At 37.8% G+C, this 23,791-nt stretch overlaps 2 protein-coding genes and 1 long non-coding RNA gene across 4 annotated transcripts; 1 reads left to right on the forward strand and 2 right to left on the reverse strand.

The window, feature by feature from the left end:
• Positions 1 to 40: 40 nt before the first annotated feature.
• Positions 41 to 6,411, reverse strand: LOC134745998 (uncharacterized). The gene is made up of 2 exons (XR_010128214.1): positions 5,685 to 6,411; positions 41 to 5,340 (listed from the first exon to the last, which is right to left on the reverse strand). It is a non-coding gene; the product is annotated as an uncharacterized LOC134745998 (long non-coding RNA).
• Positions 6,412 to 6,619: 208 nt separating this feature from the next.
• LOC134745999 (CTD nuclear envelope phosphatase 1 homolog) lies at positions 6,620 to 13,047 on the reverse strand. Its single transcript, XM_063680163.1, has 7 exons — positions 12,765 to 13,047; positions 12,615 to 12,681; positions 10,884 to 11,074; positions 9,586 to 9,698; positions 8,908 to 9,023; positions 7,073 to 7,223; positions 6,620 to 6,869 (listed from the first exon to the last, which is right to left on the reverse strand). Exons 1-6 carry the CDS (start codon positions 12,861 to 12,863, stop codon positions 7,078 to 7,080), a joined length of 732 nt encoding a protein of 243 aa, XP_063536233.1. The 5' UTR covers positions 12,864 to 13,047; the 3' UTR covers positions 6,620 to 6,869; positions 7,073 to 7,077.
• Positions 13,048 to 13,419: 372 nt separating this feature from the next.
• Positions 13,420 to 22,270, forward strand: LOC134746043 (AP-2 complex subunit mu). Of its 2 annotated transcripts, none has more exons than XM_063680263.1 (11): positions 13,420 to 13,573; positions 13,795 to 13,983; positions 14,263 to 14,425; positions 14,934 to 15,049; positions 16,538 to 16,640; positions 17,033 to 17,155; positions 18,000 to 18,159; positions 18,334 to 18,541; positions 19,079 to 19,243; positions 19,962 to 20,079; positions 22,031 to 22,270. In XM_063680263.1, the coding sequence occupies exons 2-10, from the start codon at positions 13,807 to 13,809 to the stop codon at positions 20,067 to 20,069; spliced, it is 1,323 nt and encodes a 440-aa protein (XP_063536333.1). In that variant the 5' UTR covers positions 13,420 to 13,573; positions 13,795 to 13,806; the 3' UTR covers positions 20,070 to 20,079; positions 22,031 to 22,270. The 2 variants fall into 2 exon arrangements, with proteins under 2 accessions (XP_063536333.1, XP_063536331.1); XM_063680261.1 differs by having other exon boundaries at positions 17,033 to 17,153; positions 17,989 to 18,159.
• The last annotated feature ends 1,521 nt before the right edge of the window (positions 22,271 to 23,791 follow it).

The raw sequence follows: 23,791 nt of genomic DNA on the forward strand, positions 1-23,791 counted from the left end.
AGGTATTTATATTGTATTTTCAAGAATAAAACAAATAAACATTCAAAAATTAACATTTAATTCTTTGAACAGTGCTTCGCTTCATCATCCATTTATTTTTACAATGCATAGTAAACCAAATCAGGTAATAATCACTTTAGTCACCAAAACTCTCCCAGATGAGTTTTTTTTAACCTTTTGACGAATAGGTATGTCTGAAGAAACGTGCAAAATTTTTTTGGACCGCGATTTCTTTTTAACCGACTTCAATTTCATAGAAGGAGGAGGTTCTGTATTCGGTTGTGGCTATTTTTTAGAATTACCGTTATGGGTGCAATCAAAACGTAGATAAGTATCATTTGGTACATGGACACTGCAGCCAAACGACGCTTTTAACTACGTACATAATTAAGGGCCACTGGCGGTTAAAACATACATAGTACCCAACTAGGGAACAAATCAAATTATTTTATGAAATATTTTTTTGATTTGTGTTCCAGTGTGTGTCATCAAGTAAAGGATTCGTATAAGAGGGGGTGGCACACACTGCTCGCCCTTAGAGTTGGTCAAAGGCGCCTAGCCTTTCAAAGATAACATACACCAGAGAATTTTGGACGGGTACCGCCGTGGCCGGGTGGTCTAGTGGTCAGGACGTTAGCCGCGTAAGCTGAAGACGCGGGTTTGATTCCCGCCTCGGCCACCGGTGGACTTGGTCACTTTTTCTTTAGTGTTTGTTATCTAAGATTTCAGTTTATAATACATAGTACCGTTATGCATTTTATGTTAAAAGTTGGCATTAACGCCCTACACTACACTATTTACATACAAATAAAAAAAAGTGTAAGTAACCGCCACGCCAGTTAATTTAATCTTATAGCAATATATACATGAAAATATACCTACTTATTAAATATCGTATAGGTAATATCAAGCATTAGGGAATATCACGCGAAACTCCGCGTAGGGGGCGTCACTACGACAATCTAATGGACCGCGAGCCAGGCGCAAATTTCGTCAGTCATCGCCTCCGGGGCGAAAACTCGTATAGCGGTTACAGGCTATGTATGATGAACCCTCGTGAACGTCAGCTGCCGCTCCGTAGGTGGGTTGAGGAATGGCAGCCACCGAAAGGCGTAACACGGTCTTTCCACCGCGATACAACCGGCTGACGATTTGTTTTATTAACAATAGCATCTAAACTACCATCTGACAAAGTATCAAACGGGAGGCGATGACGCCGATGACTGAAAATAATTTTCTTTTTTACTTGTTCATGTGACCAGGTGACGGTCTTTCCACAGCGATACAATCGGCTGACGATTTTGTTTATTCACAATAGCATCTAAACTATCATCTGACAAAGTATCAAGCGGGAGGCGATGACAAAAAAAATATTATAGACTTTATTTGCTGCCATCCCTCAACCCACCAACGGAGCGGCAACTGACGTTCACAAGGGTACATCATACATAGCTGTTAACCACTATACGAGTTTTGGCCCGGGAGGCGATTGGTCATGGAAATCTGTTCCTGGACCGCGGTCTATGAGGGTCTATCGCGAAACAAGAAAATCGAAATTGCGTTATCTAACATCTCTGTCACTCTTGCATAAACTGTAAACAAACCGCCTTGATGCATCAATGTCATATTTTATTATCTATATTCTCTTTGATGTTCGGTGTTAATTTTAATTACGACGGCAATATAAAAAGAGATTGGTGCTATTTTAGTGCCGGTTTAGTCCGTCATGCGACATAATTTAACTTATTCGGTTAAGCCTTCCCAAAAGTTAAAACTATTTTTTGATTAATTTATTTATTGACCATAAAAAAAACACGCTCCACTAAGGGCACGCCTCACCATTTTGGGAATCATGTTTTACTTTGACGATATAGTCGTTTTTTAGATAATCTCATGTCTCACTAAAATGACTCATAGATATGCCCTTATACTATACACCCTTAATTGTTTCTATGGTATAAGGTATAACTCTTATGTTTTACTCAACTATGCGAAGGGTTACGTATACATGATTTAGGAGCCTATTTTTCTTTGTGTCCTTATTATTACAGATCTAAAACGACGCTTACGGCCCGGCCACGGCGGCGGCCATAGGTGGGAACGAAAGGTCCGATCGCTGTGTCTCGCTCCAACCTATGGCCGCGGCTCGTCGCTGCCGAAGCCGCCCGATGTCGTGGCCGGGCCGTTACGCTTTCATTCTAGACCTGTATTCCACAACGTGGTGTAGAAACTACAGAGCTGATTTTGATGATTCAATCAATTGAAAACTCGCTTATCAAAATCGGCTCATCGGCGACGGAAAAAAAAAACCGGAATGGCCTTAGTTTTTTTTTTAATTATTATAGTAAAGCTTAATTGCATTGTTATATTTCTAGTTGTATTATGATTTCTGTACCATAACTTTATTTCGGGTGGGCATCTAACAACTAAAGTGATTATTTAATTATTCATACCTTATTCTTATTATCAGAACTCAGCCTGCATACTTTGTACATGATTTAAGTAGCATAATACCCTATTGTCATAATCCTGTCTCACAACATGTGACCCGAGAATGTGCAGTTGAAATTATCTGGAACTAAAAGTTCACTGAACTTATACAAAATTAGTCATTATAGTTTGCATCTTCTTGCTTGGTTAGGAAGGTTGATATTTAAATGGATTGTTTTGTTATAAAGTTTTAATCAGATAATTTCGACTGTTAATACCGATGTATATAATTATTTTAACAATTTATTAATATTCTAGCCGCAAGTGATGATTTTCTGACAGTGTGCAACATGGACTTGTAGTCGAATTGATATTATTTAACCCTTTTATACCTAAACCTATTATTTTTAAGCATAGACAAAGAAACCATAACGTACCGTCAACCGAGGTTAATAGGGACAAAACAAAAAATGTGATTTACATGAGAAAATACCCACTTAAACTGTATCATTCGATTGAAAATAATAGTAAAAAATGTGTACAATTTGTGTGGGTAGTTATTAAAAAATGTTAAAGTAAATCACATTTTAAGTTTTTTCCCTATTTACCGCTTTGTCATTGCAAATGTCATGCAGAGTTAGCTTAGTCAGACCACGTCAGACTAGTTATTTTACTAAAACAAAATTAAAGGGGGTACAAAAAAAAACTACCAAGAGGGCTCGAAAGATTAGAGACTTCTGAACCTATTAGTATGTATTATTCGTTTGGATATGCAGGAGTTTACTTAAACAGGTTGCCAAAAACCTACTTTGTGTAAACATTTAACACACAGACCAGCCAGAATAATCAGTCACATGTCTTATGTAAGTTCATCATGATCATCATCTCAGCCGAAAGACGTCCACTGCTGGACAAAGGCCTCCCCCAAGGAACTCCACAACGAACGGTCATTTGCTGCCCTCAACCAATTATTTATCCTTTATAAACTGATATAAATGTCATACACTAAAAAAAACTGTCCAGTACCAGAATTTGGGATTCCGCCGTGGCCACGGCCTAGAGGTCCAGTCCAGGGCGTTAGCCGCGTAACCTGAAGTTCGATTCCGGCCCATTCTCGGCCACTGGAGGGTTTGGTCACTTTTTCTTTAGTATATGGCACCTATTTCAATTTATATTATATATATTAGTGTGACTACTTAAAAACACAAAACAAGATATTTTATAAAAATAATTTGATTTGTTCCCAATTTGTTATTTGTCTTTTACCAGCAAGTATGTAAATACGAGTGGGTCCAGGGCCCAGAGACCGGCACCGGTTACCAATAAAGGGGTATCGGATAGGGTATTTGATAGAATTGCTTTTATAAACCGTATCAGTTCGAAAACCACATCGTTAACTTACCCGAACGACAGGGTTACCAAATCAATATATCAAGTTAATTTTGGGTAAGCGCTTACCATATCAAAAACTCTTAACAGATAAAGTCTACCAAGTGTTTTTAGAACGATTAAGGTATTTTAAACTATGGCCAACACAATGTAAGGGTAACCATTTCATTGGGGGTTACCCTATCAAAAAGATTAATCAAATAAAGAGGTTTTCCGGTCCCCGAGTGAAACGAAGATTATGTAATGGCCAATACAATTAAACTACCAGATTTGGAAAAAAACAATTATTAGTCAGATAAGATCAAACTATTGATAAAGTTATGGTCTACAGATAATATATTCATCGGTAATAGGTACACAAATCTCGGCGCGCCACAAAATTAAATTCTCGTCAAAGTGATTTGCCAATTAAAAAACACTAATCTACCTCACAATCATATTTTTAAAGTCATCAAAACTCGGTTTCGAAAGTTTGTACAAAACGAAAATTAATTTCGATTAAAAACTATTATAAAAAAATGAGAGATCATTTTTAAACATACCGAAGTGAACAAACCACTGAAACCGTTTACATTATACTATTTACAGTTTTCTCGAATGGAAGGTTGATATTCAAAAACATTATTTTCCAGGATATAATATTTAATGACTAGTCGTTTCAGTCGACCTCGCACCTACCAATATTTTGCTATTTAAAACTATTTCCTCGAAATTATACATATCCCATTCTAATTCACATTTGTTAACAAAATACATATTTACGATTGGGAATAAAACTAAAGTTTTCTTTTTAGATTTAATTACTAATTAGTTAACCTGAAGTAATATATGTGGCGGTCCATGACTAAAGGGTCCTTGTACTCCATGTGAATAAGGGCCTTTTAGACATGGCACGTCACAAATCATTTTCTAAAATTTATTAATAATTGACTTGGAAAATAATGTTTTTAAAACATACAAAACATTATATTTGAGCAGAGCACCTCACGTTAGGTTAAAAACAGTTTCGGACGTTTTAACCTTTTTACCGTAGTCGCTGAGAGTGGTGTATTTTTTTCTGTAGTGTTATTTAATCTGTGCATTAGGGTGAGTGGATGTCACACGACAAAAAGGTTATTTAACGTCATTGAAATTGGCGTATAAAATTGCAAATATTAAACATTTTAAATAGAGTTATTGCAATAAACATTTATCGATTTGTAATAACAAATCGATATTATATCGATAAATTATCTGAGTGAGGTGCTTGATAAAAAAAAAACTAGCGATCATAAGTTGAGGTGGGTTACTCTAGTTATTTCAGGTTCATTCTAAAACTGGGTTTCTCACTCTTTCACATCAATATAGAGCAAGACACATACTTAAGAACAAATAATAATATTTCATACAAATATTGTCTAATTTCTAGTATTAAGCAGCCTATCGCACATTTAAATAGTAAATCGAATCTTATTACAAAAGAGGTAAAATCTAAATGTGTCTTCAATTGTATTCGTACTATTTCGTACGAAAGTATATTACCTACGACAGATATTAATATATCATAGATGACGCAAATGCATCTACTTCGCGTGTCCGAACCCCGAGAAAACCTCGGGGTTGACTGTCGCTCTTGACAGTCCATGCGCGTCAGTTGTTGCAGCCGGACGTCCGTGAAAACTTAAAAAAATGCCTCGTTGCGTGATAATTAACTGCAAGAGCCCAAAAATTGCGAGCACCCATAGGCAAAAACATATTTCCTATCACAGGTAAGTAATTTTAAAATTATATTATGCGTAAATTTTGTATGAAAAAGTCGGCACGCTTGGTATCAATACAAATCGTGATATTTGCGTCATCTAGCGTATATATTAAATCTGTGTTACCTACATTAGTTTTAGTTACCATGGATGGTAATTATTAGGTAAGATCTGCCAATAGTCACTGTAGTGTCTTTACTTGTAGTTGTATGTAAGGTAACAAAATAAAGTAAAAAGGTTTTGTTGCAAACATAGGAATACTACAAAATCTCAAGTATACAATGTGGTTGGCCGGTCGAAATATTTAGCAGATGGCGTCAGCATAGCTTGCCCTGTCAATCCCTGGAATTGTGTCAATTTTTTTGATGGAATTGTATGCCCTGGATGCCAGCCCGTTAAGCGAAATCTCATAGAAAAAGGGGCAAGCTATGGTGGCGCCATCTATCCCTTGTGGCCTTTGACGGTCGCCAACCCCATTTAAGCCCTTTCGCCTACAAATAAGCACGGGAAACACATTGCCTTTTTTGCGGTTTATTTTAATGAAAATAATAAAATGTCAATCAATCAATTTACTAAAATTGTGTCGTTTAACTTTAAACTCAGGTAAATCTATTCGACCCTCTCAGCAAATATCTACCCTATTACCTTTTCATAATACCAAAATCGCATAATCTGACAGATGGATTTACCAGAGTTTGAAGTTAAGCGACTCAATTATGGATTCATCAAAGATGTATATTTTCTTGACACAGACAATAGAATGCCATTTTTAGGGTTCCGTACCGTACCCAAAGGGTAAAAACGGGACCCCTATTACTAAGACTCCACTGTCCGTCTGTCTGTCTGTCACCAGGCTACAGCCTGGTGACAGACAGATTTACATTACATTACATTGATGATATACATATCATCAACCGTGATAGCAGCCAATAGATGGCGTTTACTGTGGTGAAGAAATGTCAATACAAAAATATTCGCTATTTTACTCAATACGAAGTTTTTTTTAAATCTTAAGAAGTATTTATTAACAATTGAGAAATTATTTAAACATAAAAACAATATTTGTATGAAACTCTCGTATTAATCGCCTGTATCCTAACATTATTAGATATACGAATATACATAATGTATAAGCGTTCACTTTTAAAATACGAAAAACACAAAAAAACTTAAACAAACGTATTGAACTACAGTTAAATCTATATGTATATTTGAATAAGCGGCGAACGGCGTATTATTTAACGAGTGAAATAATAAATAGTTCCAGGCCAGACCGTGTGAGGCCCATTTTGTACAAAAGCCGATTCACCCCTGTAAAGAAAAAAAAACATGTATTAGAATTGTATATTTCATTCAAGTATAAAGTATGTGGTCAAGTGTGAGGGTGGCGTGCTTACAGGGCCCGAAAAGATCTAACAATAATATAATAGTCTTAATCGACAACCAAAAACGGCGCGCCGCCAAGTGGGGAAGCGGCCTTAGTGCATGGGTGTATAGGCAGTGGCAGTACTCACGCACGCTACCACAGCCGGTGCAGGTGCAGGTTGCGCGACAGCACGGAGCGCACGTCGTGCGTGAAGCGCAGCGCGTCCAGCACCGGCAGCAGGTTGAGCAGCGCCGAGTCCAGCGGGTCCGAGAACCACGATTTTATTGGTATCGCGTTGTCTGAAAATATATTTACGTCGCTTAGCTTCCTATTTAATAACCCTTTATAAAGCTTAGGTATCAGAAATTATGCAAAATTGTAACCTATCACTTAAAGTTCAAAATCATGTGGGAAGTATATTCTCTCTGCCTTATAAAGGCTAACTTCTACTCCATGAGCTCTTTAAATAAAAGTGCCTAAGAGTGGTATTACACCTTTCCAATATCTTGGTCCAATGTGCATTGCGTCTCACTCTCTCACTAAGCAAAATGTGAGATGCAAATTTTTACCTTATAATATTGTTGTAGATTTTTTGTGAATAGTTAGAATAGGGAATATTACGATAAACTCTGCGTAGGGGGCGCTACTACCACAATCTGAGGGTCTATCGCAAAACAAGAAAATCGAAATTTCGTTATCATCTTTGTCACTCTTGCATATTCGAGTAAATAAAGAGGCAGATAGCGACATTTCGGATTCGCGTCTCCCGGTATGTACTTTGTAAACAAATCGCCTTAATGCAATACCAATACCACATTTATTAGCTCTGAAAACTTGTCAAAAAACTGCTAAAGGCACAGTATGTTTAAGTTACTCTATTGTTTAATAGAGTACTAAAGTGGTGGCAGAACATTGCAGTATACCCTATTCTATTCACATTCTCTGTTTTCGAAAATAAAAATAAAGGCGTAGGGATGTGTCGACCCCACCCGCTAGTTTCACCAGTACAATCAACGCTTGTGGCGAGCTGTTGGGGAGTAGCGACCCCACGTACCCGAGTGCTCCTGGGAGAGGTCTGTCACCCGAAAGGTGGATGGGTGTTACAGCATCCTCTGCCTGTCTTGCCTTAGCCGGCCGTCCAGACTGGACTCGCGAGAGCTGCGTTCTCGAGGGTAGATGTAGAAACGTAAGTAACGAGTTGGCTATATGTTTAAAGTCCAATGACACCTCTCTACCCTCACACCGGTGTTGCCCTTGAGCCATCCTAGATGTAGCTTTTGTGGAGGCCCATCTTGTGGGGGCGAGTCACCGTCTGGCGGAAATAAAATTCATACCGGTTTATTAGGCAGGCGTTCGCTTTTATCTCACATAGCCCAGTATTTCCCTAGTCCGTCGCTTTCACCAGTTTCACCCAATAGCTTAGCTCATTTTAAAATACGTTCGCTCTCAATAGCCCTTCAACCCTGGCGGGTGCAGTCTCTGCGACGTCCCATGACACAGGCAAGGGCAGCATCCTCTCAGAGTACCCCTTTACATCTCATTGTGTCAAAAGGGCCTCTCAGTATTGACTTAGACGCGCACGCCTTCCAAATGTCCGGAACACCATTGTTCCGTGATGGGTAAAAACATACAAAATATAATGAAAATAATAGCCAAATTTCCGGTTGTGACTATAGACTTCGCCTAAAAACGACTAGGTACATGTAGTTTTACATTGTACCAAAATTGTAAACATTTGCTTCACCAATGAAAGTTTTTTTTTACCTCTAGTTACTTGGAGTTCGGAGTAACCGTTAATACAGGGTTAAAATGTACTGTTAACTCCGAGTTAGCCAACCCTGGAACGTGCGTGGCCCTTATAGGACAAAAGTCTCAAAAGACCGTCCTATAACATCTTATTTTTAGGATTATAGATTGGCGATGATGCTGGAATTGAGGATTTTTTTTTCAATCTTGATCATTAAAGGAAAGATAGATTCTCACCTGGAAAGTCCCGGTAGGCCCCGGGCGAGTTGTCTAATATGAACACCCTGTTCAGGTCGTCGCATATCGACGTCAGGTTCTTGGTGTACGAGCCATGCTCGGCTGTGCAATGTTGTCTGGAAAAGAAACCTTATTCTTATACAAATACGAATAATACGATACATTATTGATTAAACGGGTATACTATATTATTTTTACTACAGTTTGAGCATGAGGTCGAGGTCAAAAGCTAAATAAACCCTCGCTTGTGCTTGTAGGTGTCAGGGCGGGCATAACAGTCTATAGGGCGTGATTTTTAATCATATCGCTAGCGGACACCAATTTACCTTTGCATGGCTTTTCAAAATCTGGATTGTAGCTTGTAGCCTAGCTGTAACCTGACACCAATAAGTGACACCTACAGTTGGTACACTAAAAATCAGCGTCGTAAGACTGCTCATGTGCTGCGACACGTGGTGGGTGTTATCCTTTTCTGGAACCACTCACAGCACTGTAATTACGAATTTACCTAGATTTAAGCTTATTTTAATGTTGTTGTGTATGTGTGTTTCGAATAAAAGCATCATAATTAATTCATTCATTTAAATATTTGTTCCTGAGCTTACTAGGGCTAGATCGATTTCTGTAAGATAGTCTAATAATATTTATTTATTTATTAGTGTTTATTAATGGAATTACCTATAAAATCGGCGGCGCAGTATACCGCGCCCGTTGTCCAGTTTATCGGCGACCGCAGCGCCATATATCTCCATCGAGGCTGTGAACACCACCAGCTCGTACCACTGCGACACCTGGGAACAAGGAATTCAAGGTCACTTAGGCCGTCCGCTATCTGGCGCAGTTGCACGGAACGGGTGAGTGGGTTAACGAAAAATAATATGAGCAACGCTATCTGGTGCGGACACGTCACACGTGCGACGGATTTTACCCACAATGGCACCCGCGTGCGTGCGCCCGCTCCGTGCACCCGCGCCAACTAGTGGATGCCCCAAGAAATTAATGCATTAATATTAAGAAACAAGAAATGCCATTCATATTCCCGAAAGTTGGACGACTCTGGAGCACTAGAACTTCACTATTAAAAGCTGTTAAAAAAATATGATGAATATGATTTACCAGAGAGTAGGTTAAGGTCGTTATTTCGATTTTTCATTTTGTGAAAAAGTTCGTTGACCGAGCGAGCGCGAAGCGTCTCCATTTAAGCTAAGGCCAAAATGTTTCGCCTCTACATGTTGCATTAATAAACTGATTATTGTAAAATTTTGTGACCATCAGGTCATCTTTATTTCATCCACGATGTTGTGTGTTGTGTCGAGCTGTTTTGCAGTCCTCGTGCAAAAACGTGTATCGACTTTGTATATTTATTGGCATATCTCATAAACCCGCCACATGTGGCAAGCATGTGCTAAGAGTTCATCCTCGAGTAATGTTAATTAATTTAATTCATTAGCTTGTTTCATTCATTAACGTAAACCTAAGACCTAAGGGAATGGAATGTTCCATAACAACAATACTTAAATGTATTGTACGGTCGAGTTCACAAACGTCTTTAAAAGCCAACTTTCCAAAAATATATTTACCTACACAACCTTATTGTCAGTCTTAGACACATGTCAAAATATTTTTGGATGTTTGTGAACTGTACTGTACCGTCATCTATATTAACTGATGACAGAGCGAGCATACGCGCGAGGAAATTTCCTCGAGCATAAAACGGCCAGTGTAGACTTGCCTTGCGCGCGACCTCGGCCGAGATGTGACGGTAGACGAGCGAACTCTACCGTACAATATATTTAAGTATTGTTGTTTTGAAACATTCCATTCCCTGAGGTTTACGTTCCCTTAGGTCCCTCGGCCGAGACGTGACGGTAAACTCGCTGTACTCGCTGACTCGCTGTAGTAGCAGCATCAAATGTCCACAGGCTACAGTTCGTTGCGCTTTACACTTTTGCCCCTGCCATATAAAAGAGACTTACTATATCAAGGAAGTAGTCAACGTGCGGCCGCTTGTGCACAAAGAACCTGACTGGATGTTTGTCTATGGTGACCTTCAACACAAAGTCTGGCGGCGTCCCCGGCTTTACCGTTGGCCGCAGCATCGCGTCGTGGTGCGAATGGATTAGCGTCTCATCCAGATCTAGGACCAGCATCTTTCTCTTTACTAGACCTGAAAATTGAGAAAAGTGGTTAGGCAGTTATTAAATGAAATTATGGTAACAATATTTTCAGTTGGGGAGAATGTAGAAAATTTGCCGACATGGCAGACTACAAGCTCAGGCCACAAAAAAAACTGCAGTTGCTTTACTGAAAAATACCTACTACAATAAGTACAATACCTGCAATTACATCTAAAAAAAATATAATGCCTCTGATATGACATCTATTTTAGTGTTTTTTGTTGGTAAAAATATATTAAACCTTTTCTGATGATTGTAACATTGTTGACCAAACCCCATTCTTAACAAAATTTGTAAAACATGACAACCTTAAAAGATGAGTGAAAGTTCAGATCAGAGTTCAGTAAACTTTAAAAATCTAAATTTGTGCGTCTACATTTTTGAAACTACGAATTTTTTTTGTAATTCTGCTGGACTAAAGAAACAACATCAATTGTAAAAAATAAACTTAAGGCAGAAAATCTGGTCATATAAACAATGTTTGTATTGTGTAACAATTGTTTTTAATAACTTGCTACAAGTATGTAATGTTGACAGTTCATATATGATGTTATTTCCTTATTTCCTTTCATAATAAAAACAATTGATAAGAATTGTTTGCCCTCATTCACTTGAATACACATTATGGTTACTTTATGAGAGACTTGAGAGAGGAAACCAAAGTTGAAAGGCAATAACTCTGTATGCATCACATACATAGATACGACATTTTTCTTTTGATTGACAGAACAAGTTTTTTTTTTTCAAAGTAGTGCCAATATATTAAATAAAAGGATCTTTTTAGGATTCATGAATATCTTTGTTTGAACCCTATCATATTTCAACCGTTTTTGATTCAGCAGCTTGCTTTTTTTCTTTTTAAGATATAGGAGACTAACAAGCAGACAAATCGCCTGGCTTGCAATTGCGTTGCCGACCTTTAAGAAAGGTGTGTGCTCTTTTAGGAACATTATTAAACTTGTCATATTTCTTCTGCATTGGTTTCCATGGCGATACACTAAAAGTATAACAATTACTATGAAACCCTAGCTTCCTGTTGATGGTTTATTGAGTAAACAAAGTAAACCAAATTCAGTTCTAAGTTTAAAACTACAAGGTTTATTTTCGGCTGCCACATTTAGGCCCCTGGGAGTTGAGAGTGCGGTTTGTCCAGCGCCGTCTCCACCGCGCATACAGGTAACAGGGTGAGGAATTGAGGATTGCCTCACGGCGCCCAGGGCGCCGCGGCGCAGTTTGGAAACCCGGGGGTAAATGCTTGGAAGTCAATTATTGGTCCGAAAATGTTGGGGAAAACTTGGATTCCTAGCATTTTAATTAATTAATTAATCATATTGTCAAGGAAGATTTCTACAATAAAAATACTGATAATATGAGGCTTCATTAGCATAAACAGATAAAAGGGTACTATTTTTAATGCATGATATATTATCCGGACCCTGATAGAACATGGATATGATAAGGATAAAGGGAAATGTAGCGCGATTTGCATTAACACGAGAGATAAAGTATACAAAAAGAGATAATACTTACTCAGCCTATGTCTAGATACTGGGGACAGTGGGTACACCTCATACTTGACAGATTGGTATTGAGCCAACTGAAATCAAACCACGTGAACGTATAGACGTTTGCGCAAATATAATAAAACACAACATAACAATCACTTAAACTTATAATTACCGCTCGGTATTGCTTCTTAAACATATAACAAACACAACTCCATACTTTCGAAGCAAGGAGCATAAACGCGCGAAGGCCCATTTGCAATTGTTTCAGCATTTGAATTGTTTACGAAAGGATCAATACTAAATAATCAGGTGTAGTTTTAAACAATGAAGTACACGACGGGATCATTGACGGCGTAATTCAAAACAAATCTTATTGAATCAAGTGCCGAAAACATCTAACCCGCCATGACATAATCGACCCAATTCCCGCACCACAAGCAACATAGAACGATTTTCGTCCTTTCAAATTTTGTCTGTGACTGGTGACTACTGCGTTCAAGTTTCTAGGATTTTATTTAAGTTGTAACACACCATCGCACCGTACCAAGATCATTGTGCGACGAGATATCGCTTTCTCGTTCTTACTTATGGGTGCGTCGCACAATGACCTTGGTGCGGTGCGATGGTGTGTTACGCATTTAAACTCAATACAATTGAAAATTATTAAATTGGTACTGATTAAATAAATTGCTTAGATAGATTTTTATTGTTTTGATTTAAATACAATCAAACTATTATAGTTGATTTTGCCTATACGTCGCAAAAGAACCTTTTGCTTAAACCTCATGTAACGAACGATATTTTTCATATTTTGTTATCTGTTGACAGTATTGACGTTTCATTTTTGGGGGCGGGCATCATCTTCGATTGACCGAAATAATATATAATTTTATTAAAAATGCTGTAATTCGCCAATCCTTATTAGTATTTAGTCAGCTATTTAAATACTAACACCTCATGTTTGCATCCAAAGGATAGCAGGTACGTTAAATCAGGGAAAATGTCCAGTAATTTCGTTCATGGTGTCCTATCGAATTTATTGGTCATATCCTGTCTAGCTTTTTTTATCGGTCTTAATGTACTTCCATAGCTATTTTATATTGATACTTACGTACTCGAGTGTACTTGAATTGAAATAGTCCGAAAAAAGTAGTAAGTGAGGGTATCCGCCCATTAAAACTGACGTTTATGGTAACTTTCAGGGTACAATCAAGATGATCGGTGGGTTGTTCGTGTACAACCACAAGGGCGAGGTGCTGATCTCGCGGGTATACCGCGATGACATCGGGAGGAACGCCGTGGACGCGTTCCGGGTGAACGTGATTCACGCCCGGCAGCAGGTCCGCTCGCCCGTCACCAACATTGCGAGAACCTCGTTCTTTCACATCAAGGTAAGTTTATTTTATTTTATGTAGGTACAATGGGTACATGCATCTTGTTCACTAGGAATTGGCCTTCTTGCTGTGGTGGTGACAAGTTGTCTTGGAGGAGCCTTGTAGATTGTCCCCTAAGAGTTGTCATAAACCTTTCTAGAACTGAGACTGATGATTTAAACTACCAGTGTAATCCATGTGGAATCTTATTAGAAATTCATTTCAACACTAACATTCAATTTCACAAGTGCCAATAGGTAATTTGCACTTGTATTATAGCATTCTTAATTTCACCAGCGAGCCAACATATGGCTGGCAGCAGTGACGAAGCAAAATGTAAATGCCGCCATGGTGTTCGAGTTCCTCCTGAAGATCATTGATGTGATGCAGTCCTACTTCGGCAAGATCTCTGAAGAAAACATCAAGAACAACTTTGTTCTTATCTATGAACTGCTTGATGGTAAGTTTTATAATAATTTCACATTAGTATTTAAGCAATATCCAATTAGTTACTAAATTAATACCCAATTACATAGTAAAATTCACTTAATAGAAAATCTAAGTCATTCATTGCCATGGTTATGGTCTCCTGCAGTGTCAGCATGGTTGCATCTTTATCACCTGTCACTTTCGCACTTACATACTTGTTAGAACGTGACAGGCATGGTGACAGGCGATAAAAATATTAAAAATGCTACCATGCTAAGCCCGCTGGGTCACTTAAAGTCCTAGTTTTTTCGTATCTAAAGCCATAACCTTAAACTGTCTATAAATTTGTTAGTTAAGTACAGTAAAAACTACTTATAAAACTTATACCTGTAAAATATTACAGAAGTAAGTCACATGATTTGTATTGGGTTTAAAACCTTGTACAGTTTTGATTGATATTGATATATATGTAGTGCAATTTTAGCGAATGGCTTTGTATGAGGGTAAAGAATTTACTAAAAAATTGATGTATCTTGCAGAGATCCTGGACTTCGGATACCCTCAGAACTCAGACACGGGAGTGCTAAAGACATTCATCACTCAACAGGGCATTAAGTCTGCCTCTAAGGAAGAACAAGCTCAAATCACCTCCCAGGTAACATTCTAATGATTTTTAATTTAAGTTTTATTAACATAATTTATTGATTCTTCTTCTTCTTTTCCTGTTACCCCCTGCTGGGGTGTAGGGCCCGAATCTTGTCTTTCCATTGACTACGGTCTTGGGCAGCTTGGGTAACCTCCTCCCACCCCATCCCCAATACACCCAGTTCTTGCTCCACAGAACGACGCCAAGTGGATTTAGGGCGACCATGTTTCCGCTTGCCGGGCATCTTCCAGGTCAGGGCCACTTTGGATAGGTGGGTGTCAGGTTTCCTGAGGATATGTCCAATCCAATGCCATTTCCGCGTCTGTATCTCCCTGTGCACGGGTGTTTGTCCGGTTATTCTCCATAAGTGAGCGTTTGTGATCCAGTTAGGCCAAAAGATGCGAAGGATTTGCCTTAAGCATTTGTTCACAAACACTTGGAGCTTCGTCATTAGATCTTTGCGGACAAACCAAATTTATTGATATTTGACATAAACTGTAACAACGTTTTAGGCATGAATTTTTAGTTAATTAAGATATTGATAATCATTGTACATACATAACAACAATCTTTAGATTAAAGTATACTGCCTACCCTACCCTACCAGGCCCCATGTTAGACCAACTATTATGTAACACCTGTGTACCTACCATGGATGTAATAAATATATGAGTATGAGTAATGCAATTCAATGTTATTAAGAGTTAAAATGGTGGAAATTGGCATAAAGGACTTAAGTGCCAGTCTAGTCATAAAGGACTTAAGTGCATAGTAAGAGTCTATGGCACGTAAGGCCATTGTAAGTTCGCTATGATCTATACATTTTTTAAGCCTATTAAGCATATCGCGAGGTCTACAGCTCACATAGCCACTAGTTAAGAGTTTTTGTGAAAATGTAGAAAAAGATTACATTCTTGTAAACATAGGCTTCGCTTCGGCTGTGGAATGAGCTCCCTGCCGAGGTTTTCCTGAGGGGCTACAGTATGGGGTTCTTCAAAAAAGGAGTGTACAGGTTTTTAAAGGGTCGGCAACGCGCGTGTAATATCTCCGGTGTTGCAGGCGTCTATAGGCTACGGTAACTTCTTACCATCAGGCGGGCCGTATACTTGATTGCCACCGACATGGTATAAAAAAAACATGGTAAACCAACCTCATTCTTTAGCGTAAAAATAATAATTTGTTCCCAAAGATTTGTGTAGATCCACACATTAACTATTTCTTGTATTATTTGTCCCGTTATCCAGGAGACAAATAATGCTGCTTGTCAGAAGAAATGTATACTAACATGCACACTAAATAGCCTATCTACATATACATAATATAATGGCCCTCTAACTACCACCAAAGCCTTTGAATCCAACAAAATCTCTTTTTAAGTGTGACCCAGGAAACATTACCACGGCATTAAGTAACAAGAATAAGATGATTGACCCAGATGAGATCTATGTATGTGTCGAAGTGTAATTAGTATTTAAAACTTTTTTTTTTGTATGACAGGTGACGGGCCAAATCGGATGGAGGCGCGAGGGCATCAAATACAGACGCAATGAGCTCTTCCTTGATGTGCTGGAATACGTCAACCTCCTCATGTCGCCTCAAGGTAAGCAGACCTTAATACAATGGACCTGAAGGTGGCCATAGGAATACGGGCGATACACCAAGTGACCGTAGTTTGCAGAAAATGACCAATTTCATTTTTTTAGGGTTCCATACCCAAAGGGTAACCTGACCCTATTAATAAGACTCCTCTGTCCGTCTGTCTGTCACCAGACTGTATCTCATAAACAGTTGAAAATTTTACAGATGATGTACCAAATCGCTTACGCGGTAAACATTATGCATACTTAATTTACAAAATACAAAATTCTGACACAAATAACAGCATAGAATATATTCATATATATTTATGTAATATGTATAATAACTTTACCTTGGTCTAGACTGTAAGCTTATTTGTGAATTGATTAATTAAAAAGATTAATATTTTCGCAGGGCAAGTACTATCAGCTCACGTTGCTGGCAAAGTGGTGATGAAGTCGTACCTGTCGGGCATGCCCGAGTGCAAGTTCGGCATCAACGACAAAATCGTCATGGAGGCCAAGGGCAAGGGGAGTGGTGAGTTGCTTTATAGAATATAAACTGTAACATTATAATGTAACATATAGACTTAAATGTAACAAATATAAATTATACAAGGTGGCTAAAAAATAAGTGCATTCCCGTTGCCAGGGAGGTTTTGGGATTATATACTGAGCAACTTTTACTATGGGACCAACCCGGAAAATTAGGATACTACCTAGATAATATTGTGTCGGGTCTAATTATAATATTTGGTAATAATGCCGATCAAAGGGGGGTCGTTTTTCACCTTACCCTGCTCCAATATTTGTTTCTGTCAACCACTCAAATCCACAACACCTAATATCATTAATATTATCCAATTGGGTAATTGACAATTTTTTTTATGTTAATAGTCAATCAGGTTTGTTTTGAGGATCAAATGTCTGTATGGGACCCATTGTCTTAAAGCAATACAAAAGTCACAAATGATGGTCAAAGTCTGGCACCCGCACTTTACTGAGCAAACGCTCATACAAAATTGCAACAAATCGTGACGCTGACGTCACTGTGTCACTTTGCTTAGAAGCCGTTTCAATGTATGGAAAACAAGGAAATTGCGATTTTGTCGGTGATGTATTGCGTTTATGTATATTGTTGCCGTACAATATATTTTAAATAAAATGTAAGGAATCGAATAGTACCGTTATTTTTTTCCTATTTGAAAGTTTAAAAAAAAAGTTTTTTTTTTCGACAGGTTTTGTATTTTTTTATTATTACCATATATTTTTTTAAGTTTCCAATTTATTGTGACAAATTGCACAATTTCTATCTATTTAACTAGATGTAGTTATAAAATGCAACATGTGTCAACTACCCTATTCCCCCACTGACTTCTCAGGTGGCATCTCCGGCAACACGGACAGCGACCCGGCGCGCTCCGGCAAGCCGGTGGTCGTCATCGACGACTGCCAGTTCCACCAGTGCGTCAAGCTCAGCAAGTTCGAGACCGAGCACAGCATCTCCTTCATACCTCCTGATGGGGAGTTTGAACTCATGAGGTAATTGTTACAACCTAATTTCCCCTCACTGAATGGGGTTGGCAACTGTAAAAGTTTTTTATAGATGGTGCCAGCATAGGTTTCCCCTGTATACAGTTTAGATAAAACCAAGGCTTACTTGGTTGACAATCCCTTTTACTCAGCCTCTAGTAATCCACTATAACTTTGTCTCAGATACCGCACGACAAAAGACATCTCGCTGCCTTTCCGCGTGATTCCCCTCGTGCGCGAAGTGGGCCGCACCAAGATGGAAGTCAAGGTGGTCCTCAAGAGCAACTTCAAGCCTTCGCTGCTCGGACAGAAGATCGAAGTCAAGATACCGACCCCACTCAACACCAGCGGCGTGCAGCTGATCTGCCTCAAGGGGAAGGCTAAGTATAAGGTACTAGAAACGATCATTTATTGGGTAATTTTTGTACTGTTCGTTACTGTTCGTACGTTTCTCGGTATTCTTCGCTGCTCGGACAGAAAAACGAGGTGAAGATACTGAGGTATCTGTTGGTATTGAGATACCAGCGTCGAAAATTGTGCAACCTCATTTTATATTGTAAATACACACGCAGATAGTGATAGAAATCGGGATAACTAAACTTTTCAAATACTCGAAAGTGTCGGCATGCATTCGTATACCTAATTAGAATATTTATTGACTTGTAAAATTACTGCCATTTATAAATAAAATGTCTGAATCTGAATAATTTGAATAAATATGAACCCCAAAAACTTGGAATTTATAAACAAAGAATATTAAACTTTTTGATACTGGTTTTTAATTCAAAACCCAAGGTATTTTTGTATTCGACGGATTTCGCGTCATGACGCTAATTGAGATATCGTTTGAATTATCTATTTCAGTTTTTCAAAGGTTCAGTATTTGAAATAGTGCAACATTGTACAAAAGTGATGATGTATTTTCCAGGCATCTGAGAACGCGATAGTATGGAAGATCAAGCGCATGGCGGGCATGAAGGAGACGCAGCTGTCGGCCGAGATCGAGCTGCTGGAGACGGACACCAAGAAGAAGTGGACGCGCCCGCCCATCTCCATGGGCTTCGAGGTGCCCTTCGCGCCCTCGGGCTTCAAGGTGCGGTTACATTACATACAACACAGTTACACTACAACGTTGCAACGATGCATCATAATTATCCGCCCGTTGCCAGGGAGGTTGTGGGATTATGCTGAGCATTGAGCAACTTTTACTATGAAACCAACCACATAATCGCGAAAAAAAATTCCTCTCATAGAAAATGGACCAGCCAAAATGTATGAAACAATCAAAATTTTTATCGCGATTTCGGGGTTGGTCCCATAGTAAAAGTGGCTCAGTATAATCCCAAAACCTCCCTGGCATCGGGAATGCACTTATTTTTTAGCCAACGCTATAGATTATATCCCATAAAGAAGGTTTAGGCTATTAATCTCCGGACACAAGCCTATATGATATGACATCCGTCACACGCAATGTTGTCTAGCGAGGTTTTACTCTATCAAAAAGTGTACAAAATATCATTTAATATTTACCATATTAAGTGATATTTTGTACATTCAGATCTGAGAATCTTCTCAATGGGATTTCTACTTCGATAGAAGTTTTCGATGATACTGAGCTATGAAGGTCCTTCTTGAGACAAATAGATTTTCAATCCCTTAACTCTCGTTGTTCCAAATTCCATTCAGGTATCGTCAATACTCGCGCTATCCCATATTAAATTTGCATTTTGCAATCCTACTATGTACCATCTAAATCATCAGTTATTTAATTTACACGTACCTAATTTTGAACCGACTATTCTTCCTTTCAGGTCCGCTACTTAAAAGTGTTCGAGCCCAAACTGAACTACTCGGACCACGACGTGATCAAATGGGTGCGCTACATCGGCCGCTCCGGCCTCTACGAGACCAGATGCTAGACTACTGATTGTGAGTATACCTTTACTTAACTTAAGGGGCCCACTGACTATCAGTCCGCCGGACGATATCGGCCTGTCAGTTGTTCGGAACTGTCAAATTTTTGTTCTAACTGACAGGCCGATATCGTCCGGCGGACTGATAGTCAGTTGCTCCCTTTATAGTATATTATCTGATACACTTTTTTTTATAGACTTAGGGCCGGTACAGACGGACTGCAACCCGACTGCAACTTAGGACTGCTGTTGACGTGCAGTCGGCGCGCAGTTCCCATACAAATTGCAATCGGGTTGCAGTCCGTCTGTATCAACCCTTACTTATGCGAAGATACGATACAAAGTTTTTTCGACTGAGCCATATTGTAACTTAACTTTACGATGATACGGTTGCAATTGCAATAATTTCTAGCTAGTCTACAGCGTCGTCTTTAAGTTTGTTTTTAAATTCGTCTCAAATAAATACCCCCTATGGTTGCCGGCCTTAAGATAACTTAATATATATAATTGATTTATACACATATTTATTGATTGATTTAACAGCTAAAAAGGCTAGACCAATGTAACTTTTATAATATCTATGTAAAACCCTTTTTATGATTTCGTGTGCCATAAGCGACTACTTGCCAAATTATACAGATATGGTATACGAGGTCCCTCACTCGATTGGATTAAGGACTACCTTGATAACAGAAAGCAATGTGTAGAGATTCTCAAGTACTGTAACAATTCTCGAACTATAGAGTCTTATAGATCTTCCTATATGAATAATGGTTACGGAGTTCCTCAAGGGAGTATACTGGGACCTTTACTATTTTTAATGTATATAAATGACTTGCCGAATTACTTATCCCACAAATGTATTCTATTTGCAGATGACACATCTATTATAATTAAATGTAATGATTTGCTGACATATAATAATGATATAAATTTAACATTAGCTCAAACAATTCAGTGGCTTGAAGTAAATAATTTAAAGGTTAATATTAAAAAAACTAATTATATTCAATTTCATACAGAACGAGCTACGCCGCCTAACTTAAATGTACACTATAATAACGATCCTATAGAAGAAGTTAAATGTACGAAATTTTTGGGAATAATGGTGGACTGTCAGTGCAAATGGCGAGAACATGTAGATAAGGTCTATTCAAAACTCAACAGTTTTGTGTTTGCCTTGAGACGAACAAGACAAACAGTTTCCACAGAAGCGGCTTTAATGGCATACCATGGTTACGTTAGCTCAACAATAAGGTATGGTTTAGTCATTTGGGGTAATTGTACAGTAATAAATCAAATATTTTTGGCTCAAAAGCGGTGTGTCAGGGCTGTTTTTAATTTAGACCGAAGTGCATCGTGTCGGCCTTTCTTCATACAGCACAATATTCTAACTGTTGCTTGCGTGTATATAGCTGAGGTCTGTATGTTTGTTCATAAATATAAAGATGAATTCATAGAAGCACAACAGATGAGCTCTCGTAATGTTAGACAACAATATAAACATAAATTACACAAACCAGCTACAAAACTAGAATTAGCATCTAATAATTCATACATCATGTGCATTACAATTTATAATAAGTTACCGGATGAATTTAAAGGGGAAAAGAATACATTTAAGAAAATGATGAAAGCTTGGCTGTGTGGGAAATGTTTCTACAGTGTGGGCGAGTTCCTTAATAGTTAAGTTAATATAATATGCATGGACTTAGGCTAGTTTAATCTAATTTGTATGCCAGTTTGTGGCACAATGTGGAGATCCTATGTAATTACATATTGTAAATAGTTTTAAGACCTCTGTAACCCATATTGACAAATAAATGATCAATCAATCAATCAATCAATATGTGCAAATAAATGATTATGATTATGATAGCTTTCCTTAAGTTTAATGCCACGCCATTATAAACAATTTTTTTTTTCATTTTATTTACAATTTAAGCAAAATTAAAATTTCTTTCCAGAATTTCTTGAATCGGACTCGAAGCTACAAAAAGGCGCGTTAGATATTGTTTATACTTAATGTTAACCGGGCCAGCGAGATTAAATCAACTCTATGGCCATTGAGTTAAAGTAGGAAGTCGCTCAAACATTGTACGTAATCTGTTAAGGGCATTGTTTTGGACTGAAACTAGCCAGCAAACAATTGGACCATGAAATGATGCCCTTATCAGAATATACAAGTTGTAACTGTGAAAAAGACAGCTAGAGTTAGACCAAGAAAAGTCTGCTACGATTTTGACAGCACACGCAGTGCGTTATTTATATTATAAGTCATAATTTCATAGAAGTTTGATGTTTAAATTAAAATAACACTTGCACTGCGTGTGCTATCAAAATCGTAGCAGACTTTTCTTGGTCTAACTATAATATTCGCTCGGCTCTTAAATAAACACTGACTTTTCAGCGAATTAATTTGTTAAAAGAAGTTTCCTAACATCAAAGTTATGAGATTTTTATTTTATTTTTTTATTTCAATATTTTTAAGTAGATCATTCTTATTATTATGCCTATGTGCGATACTGGGTAAAATATATGATATGTTTTCTATATGATTCTTAGAGGACTGGAAATGAATGATATTTTAAAACATTTGTTTGTAATTTCGTTTTCATAAATGGCTCGAGGTCTTATATTTGGGTAATATCCGGTTTCTGAGCAGCGCTCGTTCGCCCATCTACCGCTAAACTATACATACTCGTATGTGGTGTATACAATTTAAATCAGTCCTCTAATGATTAAATATTACGTTATTATGTACACACTATAATATAACATTTATTTGTAAGCCACATCGAATCTCAAAATGAAATGTTTTTATGAAATCTTATATTTATTATGATTTTGATTGTGGTGACACAAGTAGGAATTAGAATATAATACATCTGTATATTTTATGCGATTTAGGATTTTATTGCATCGTGAGGTGCTTATTTGTATTCGACCAAAAAATGTAAGTATTATTATTGCAGTAATTTGTCCAAGTTGCTTATGTATGTAGTATATCGATTTTGAATACTTATGCAGTCGTTAAAGGATCTTCATATAAACAAAAGGGGTATTTTTTTAGGTTATTTATGCAGACAAACATGTTTTGTCAATTTTAAATTCAATTCCGTTAAACACTTGTTTGTATAAAATATATTATCGGTGGCCCTAATGAAAAAGGGCAAAAGTCTTGCGCAGCTTAGTTGTAAAAGGGCATAAGTGTTACGTGGAACGTACATTTTTTACCCCTGCGGTGCCCGAGATTATTCACTATTCACTTATTCACTAAGGCCACAATTAATAAAATGAATCTAACTTTGTATGCACCTGTCGATTTTAATGTATTCTAAAGCAGTGGTCCCCTTTAGCCCAATACGTATCTGTATATATGTTTTTATGCTTTATTTTCCTGCGGATAGATGTAGATATAATGTCGTCGGCATCAAATTGACTTTATACATCACGATGTGTTTTTTGCCACAATGAACTAAATGGAATCTTAAATGATCACTATGAGGTTTTTAAGACATATTTCGCGCACCTCAGATCGGAAGTCCTTCATTAGGGTAGCTTTGCGCTAAACGGCGCCGATAAAGCACAGTCAATCTGATGACTGTACATTTTATAGTTCTAATAATATAAAGAATGTCGTAAACTACCAAGTTAACATACCATTCCTATGAAATTTTGAAATGCTTTCGTTTCATTTCATAACAAGTTATTGAACTAAATATATA

This window comes from Cydia strobilella, chromosome 12 (genome assembly GCF_947568885.1).
Source record: "Cydia strobilella chromosome 12, ilCydStro3.1, whole genome shotgun sequence".
Lineage (NCBI taxonomy): Eukaryota > Metazoa > Arthropoda > Insecta > Lepidoptera > Tortricidae > Cydia > Cydia strobilella.

Bases quoted from the DNA above. Each gene is read 5' to 3' on its own strand.
- LOC134745999 (XM_063680163.1), bottom strand. From the start codon at position 12,863: ATGCTGAAACAATTGCAAATGGGCCTTCGCGCGTTTATGCTCCTTGCT. The intron at 12,682-12,764 runs GTAATTATAAGT...GTTTGATTTCAG, and splicing joins TTAAGAAGCAATACCGAGCG to TTGGCTCAATACCAATCTGT. The intron at 7,224-8,907 runs GTGAGAATCTAT...ATATATTTTCAG, and splicing joins GGCCTACCGGGACTTTCCAG to ACAACGCGATACCAATAAAA.
- LOC134746043 (XM_063680261.1), top strand. From the start codon at position 13,807: ATGATCGGTGGGTTGTTCGTGTACAACCACAAGGGCGAGGTGCTGATC. The intron at 13,984-14,262 runs GTAAGTTTATTT...TAATTTCACCAG, and splicing joins CCTCGTTCTTTCACATCAAG to CGAGCCAACATATGGCTGGC. The intron at 17,154-17,988 runs TGGTGAGTTGCT...CTATTCCCCCAC, and splicing joins GAGGCCAAGGGCAAGGGGAG to TGACTTCTCAGGTGGCATCT.